At 40.2% G+C, this 6000-nt stretch overlaps 1 protein-coding gene and 1 long non-coding RNA gene across 2 annotated transcripts in view; one reads left to right on the top strand and one right to left on the bottom strand.

The window, feature by feature from the left end:
• The window catches only part of LOC145422766 (uncharacterized), a 7831-nt gene extending 7539 nt beyond the window's left edge, over positions 1–292 (top strand). Inside the window, exon 2 of the long non-coding RNA XR_013904035.1 lies at positions 1–292. This exon is cut by the window's left edge and continues 773 nt beyond it. This is a non-coding gene — a long non-coding RNA (uncharacterized LOC145422766).
• A 2027-nt stretch (positions 293–2319) lies between these two features.
• On the bottom strand, positions 2320–5816 carry LOC145422760 (cytosolic sulfotransferase 1-like). The gene is made up of 8 exons (XM_080294527.1): positions 5663–5816; positions 4708–4846; positions 4481–4603; positions 4205–4305; positions 3916–4042; positions 3743–3840; positions 2827–3001; positions 2320–2749 (listed from the first exon to the last, which is right to left on the bottom strand). The coding sequence occupies exons 1-8, from the start codon at positions 5681–5683 to the stop codon at positions 2637–2639; spliced, it is 897 nt and encodes a 298-aa protein (XP_080150653.1). The 5' UTR covers positions 5684–5816; the 3' UTR covers positions 2320–2636.
• Positions 5817–6000: the final 184 nt, after the last annotated feature.

Here is a 6000-nt window from a genome sequence, read left to right as displayed (position 1 = left end):
TTTAAATGTGCAAGCATGCCCTTTTGTCTATGGTTAGATTAGTTTAGAATTATCTTTTTAGACTTTCTCAGCAAAGACATACTGTTTTGGGACATATTGTTTTAGATTGTTTTATCTCTCACAGCTCTCTGCTGACGAGACTAGCGCCACATATGGAGTTGTTTATTTTATCTGTTTTGTATTTTCTTATCCTGTTCTCACTGTCTTTCCTATAAAAAGTGCCCAGCCTCTGTACACGTTGTGAGTTGTTCTGAACAGCTTACCCGTGTGCACGTTAAAGCATAAAAAGTGATCTTGTCTCATTGTGTCTTTATTTCTCCTGGGTCTTTTACAGAGTTTTCCCCCAACAAGAGATATCATACATACCTTTTTAGGGTTAAGGAACATGATCTGGGTTCTGCCTTGCTTCTTTGAATGCATTACTCCCTCACCAGCTGAGTGTTTTCTACCAAACGTCTGGTTGCGAAACACACCACTATCAGCGTATCTGAGCTTTGCGTTACGTTGTGAAAGTCCAGTACTTCCTTCTTGTTCATACAAAACCAAATCAGAAAAATTTGGGACAGTATGGAAAAGTATAGAAATTAGTGATTTCTAAATTTACTTTGACTTGTGTGTCATTACAGACAATATGAACACAAAATGTTGTCATGTTTTGCCTGGTCAACTTCATTTCATTTGTAAATATACATCCTTTCCTGTCATTCAGACCTGCAGCACATTCCCAAAAAGGATCCAGTTGTGGGGCATCAAGTCATGGGCCTTCTTGTAGTCAATCCAGGCAGTGCACAGGATGTTGAGCCAGGGTTTGTAGTCTCGGCTGCTCTGTCTACCAGTACCTGGTGTTTCACTCCACTGATATTGATACTCGTGCCAATTCCCTTCTGTGCCTGCTCATGTTTTGAGCCATATGCCTATTCATCTTAGCCGCTATGATGCCTGGACAGGAGCTTCCATGTTGTACTGAGCCAGGTTATTGGCTGGTAGTTAGATAGGACTGATCCATTCTGGGGATCCTTGGGCATCAGGACTTTCTGGCCTTTCTGACATCAGACACCATTCTGGGTGTCTCTTATTGACTAGCAGCTGGTTCATTTGTGCTGCTAGAAGTTCATTGAGTGCAGCTGGCTTCTTTAGCCGTGAACCATGTCCAGGCCTGGTGCTGTCCAGCCCTTCATAGTTGAGACCCTTTCTTGGATGTCTAGCACTGTGATGGTTACTGGACCCTGCTCAGGGTAACAGCCTCCCCGGACCCTGTTTAGGGAGGTTGCTGTGGTCTGCCCTTAGATTCACGAGCCACTGAACATTGTTGTTATACATAGCATCCTTGTCCCATATGCTCTTCCAGTATTACTCCATCTCCAGACTTGGTGGTGCTGCTGTTCTCATATTGTTCCCCTGCCACTGAGAATACACCTTGGATGGTTCTGTGGAGAACAGCTGGTTTATTCTCCTGCCTTCTACATCTCTGGTATACCTTTTCAGGCGGCTGGCCAAGGCCGTGTGAGTCAGACTTCACCAGCACCTTTCACCATGGGCCACTCTGGAAAAAGAATGAGTCCAGCCCTTCTCCAGGAGTTTGGTTCCAGGACCCTTATGTCGTGGTGAACCTAACTATATCTAGTTATCTAGGTTTCTTTCCTGCTAGCAAGACAGTTCACTTCCCACAAAACAAAGTCTGTGATGTTTTGGGGCTGTCAATATGCCTAGCCCTTGCCTTTGCCTGCTACCCAGATTATACTGACCCTGGCCCTGGTGCCTGTCATTGTGCATAGTAGGCCCACAGGATGGTGGATTCATATGATTTCTTGAAGCTGTGCCTGAACAAGCCTCATTAATCCAGATCCAGTCACCAGAGTCTAGCTGGCAAGCTTCCCTCCCCAATCTGGCTCCAAGAGGGGCCTTGATTTCCCATGGTGAGATTATACGGTGCAGGAATTTCCATTAGCATGTTTTGAATCGCTCTTAATCTGGTGCCTCCCTTGTGACCAATTTCTAATGGGAGACCCTATTAGACAATACTGCTCCCAGGGCCAGGAGGACGATCCCCTGTGATAAGGTACATTTGTATTTTATATTTAGTTTATAAATAGTATTGACTAATTAAAATATGATAAGTATAGTTGTATTCATTTTGTCTTGGGTAAACCACATTCTCAAAACCCCCCAGACAGAGGAATTCATATTGATTTCAGCTACACAAACAATACATTGTTGCTAGTTCGGTATTTCTTGACGGAACAATGCAGATTTTTTACCTGGCTGTAAAATATAACTAAACCTGAATAAAATCAAATAGAAAACCCTGCAAAACAAATGGACCAGTCATTACCTTTTATTTTTTTTATCACACACAGAGAATAAAAAATGGGCTGTTAGCACTTAGTAAAAAACTTAAAAAAGTAAACTTTCGTATTACTTTATACATTTTAATCTACACACCAAAGTTTCAGTATTGCAGTACAGTGTTACTGGTAATGTCCAATATTTTTTTGTTTGTAGTGACATAAATATTCACTTTCAAACATGAAATGCCTTTTAATTTGTGATTAATAATATAAAGCACATTGATTTAGTTAAAGATTTAGATAAAGTCAATCAGTGACCCTTTTTACATTCTATATGCCTGGCTCTGTTCAAATTTCAGTGCGGAACTGAAGTGTGGGATCTTTCATCTTCTTCTTGTAGTCTTCATCAAACACTTCATTCTGAGCGACGGTGAAGTGGTTCTTCCAGTCAGCAACCTTTCCTGCAGAGACATAGATAAAAACCAGTCAGGTATTTTTCCTAATATCACCTCATGCATCACAATATGGTTCAATGTACCTTTTCTCATGAAGGGAGAAATCTTGAAATCTAAAATGGAGAACGTGGAATAGTTGGTCATCTCATTCTTTTTCATGTTATCAAACTGGACTCCACCTGCAATCATTTTCTTATCCTCAGCTGAATTGGACAAACTGAGGAAGCTGCAGAGTTTGTCTATTTCCCGTTCAGTGTCCTGAAAAGATAGATAAGAGTTATTTGGAGTAGGGATGCATCTAAAGGCTGCAGGACAGTAGCTCTCGATGACTGGAGCTGGAGACCCCTGATCTTAAGCATACCACATTATTTGTCAAACATAGTGGAGATGATGTTTTGGCATGTATAGCTGCCAGTGGAACAAAGTCACTGTTTATTGATGATGTGTCTGCTGATAGAAGTATCAGGATGGTTTTAGAAGTGGACGGGGCTATACTATCTGCTCAGATTTATCCAAATGCTGCAAAACTGATGAGACGGTGCGTCATAATATAAACAAATAACGACTCGAAGCAACCCAGAGATTTCTTAAGAGAAGGAAAGGGGATAGTCTTCAGTGGCAAAGTCAGTTACCTGCTCTCAATCCAATAGAGCATGCAGTTTAGTTACTGAAGACAGAGATCCACACATGCAGCACCTGAAGGTGGCTGCAGTAAAGGCCTCGAAGTACATCTCAAAGCAAGTCCATATAGGTATACGGTAACTATATTAGTGTGTCCAGTTATTTTTAAGTTAAAACAAACTGACTGCTTGATTTAACAGCCTTTCTGGTGGTACACAGAGGCAAAATTACAAAAGAAATGTGACATTGTCCAAATACTTATGGACCTAACTGTATCATCACAACATTACAGCCATCATTACAGCATTATAAGCTACTAAATGAGAGCTTCAAGCAAGTAGCGTAAAGAGAAAGGAACTCACAAAGGAATCAGATTACCTCAATCATATCTTCATAGAACATGTAGTGAATGTTTGAGTAAGTCTGTTTCTTCTTCCACCAGCCATTCACATGGTCATACCAGGAGCCAAACACCACTAGGGCCACAGAAACAGGAAAATAGCAGTCATACAGTAAATGAAAATAACTTTAATATAGTATTTTATGCATACTTTTTCCTTCCATGAATCTGTGGATGTAGTTGCTCCAGTCGCCAGGCTCTGGGTGAGCAATATTCATGCGATCAAAATGGAAAAAAGACACCATGTTGTCCTTTGCATTGCGGGCTACATAGACAATCTACAAAAGAAAAACGAACTCTAACTCAAATGAATCTCAAATTCTCTTGGTAGGCTTCAAGTTTAACTTAAGCCAAGTGGAAAACTGCACTATTATCGGTATTATTATCAGCTTCTTGATGATACACTGAGCTGATGCAAACAACAGACAGGAAAATGCAACCTTGCAGTTTTGTTCCCAGAAGGACTTTGGCACAAACTGGACAGGAAAATGAGTCTTAATGAGTCGAGGGGTGGTGGGCAGCTTGTCTGCCAGGTCTTTTCCTGCATGGAGGGATGAAGATGAAAAAAAACACAAGTTTGTCTGTGTAAAATGTTAATACCAACTAACCAACGGTAACATAGCGATATGATTTTAGTCAAGTTTGAGGAAAAAGAGGCCAACAATCCATAATGGTTTGTAGGTGTTTGTGTAAAATTGGTACATTTGATCAAAAACCTGAAAACAAAGGTGGAACGGCAATCTCCAGGAAGGGCACTCTCTCAAAGATAGGGATGGTTTTCTGTCGTTCTGTCTGACCAAAATACAGCAGGTCAAGAATCTGGGAGACCCATGTGGTTCCTAAAGTGAGAGGGGGGAAAAAGAAGTTAACATGACCCCTACACTGACCTCTATGCACACACTTTGATGAGCTGTAAAGGTTTATACCTCTTTCTTGGACCAACCTGCTTTGGGATATGTTGCAATAAGTATATCATCCGGTCTGGCCTGAAAGTTTTGAACGTTCTCCCAGTTGGTTGTGAAAATGGGAATCATTGAGACTCCATGGAAATCAAACAGTTGTTGTCGAGAAGGAAAAACTGCCTTTGGGAAAAAAGCAAAAACCAGATTTTTTAAAAAATCTGAATGTGTACTTAAATTCACTTTATTGTCCCAAAAAGGACACTTGTTGTGCATCATGATGATTAAAAACAACAATAAATCACTTATGATGCAGTTAATATGTACATAAATAAATAAAACACACACAGAGAGAGAATATAAAGCAGGGAAAATATTGTTTGCAAGTTATAAATTTCACTCATAGTATGAATGCAGATGGTACAAATTAAATTTTACAATGGTTACAATGGCTGACTGTTTCTACAGAGTGAGGACACTTTGTTTGTGTACTAACCAGTTAAATGTATAATAGAAATACCACTCAGCTGCTCTCAGGCTTGTTAAAGTTTTCCTGAAATATTATGAGGACCAGGGCTCTTGCTGTCTTTATCAAGGCTGAGAAATCAATGTAATGTAATGTAATCAGGTACTGCAGTGCCATCTGTGGGTAATGAAGTCAGATCATGCTTCAAGCTGTTTTATACAAGTCCTCTTTAAAGAGAGAGCGAGATCACAAATGGTTAACAGCACAAAAATACTTGGTGTGCTCAGAGAGGAAGTCTGGCTGCTGCTCAACAAAAACACTGGTGCTGATTGATAAAGTAACCCTCTGACTTGCAAAATAAAATGAACCCACATGGCTCATGCATGCATTTACACGACTTTAACTGATAAATCCATTGTCATTAGCTTAGCTCTACATGCTTAACAAGAGACAAACACCATAAAATTAGAGCAAACTCTAGCTGAAGCAACAACAACAACAAAAACAGTTTGGTTTAAAGATGTCAGGCATACCTTCTCTGGATCGAGAGACATGCTGATTGCCGGTTTTTGTCTGGTTTCTCTTACTGGGATTTTTCTCTGTCCAGATGAGTATTTTATATGCAACTTCTGATTACGTAACACGCTGCAGTGAGAAGGGCCCTCCCAGGGGAGAACTGAAATTCCAGCCCTTCCCTGACTTCCGGATCCTTTTGTTGGGAGCATTTCTTTTCCTATTCTAGGATCTAAATGAATCCTAGAATTGTGTCAATGAAAACATTACTCATGCATTCAAATCACTTTATTTGGTATGACATTTTAAATGGACAGTATTGCAAATGCATGATATACAATACATTGATTAGAAGTTT

Source organism: Astatotilapia calliptera, chromosome 20 (assembly GCF_964374335.1).
Source record: "Astatotilapia calliptera chromosome 20, fAstCal68.1, whole genome shotgun sequence".
Lineage (NCBI taxonomy): Eukaryota > Metazoa > Chordata > Actinopteri > Cichliformes > Cichlidae > Astatotilapia > Astatotilapia calliptera.
Note: the sequence above shows the minus strand (reverse complement) of the source record. Positions and strands in the feature narration are given on the sequence as shown.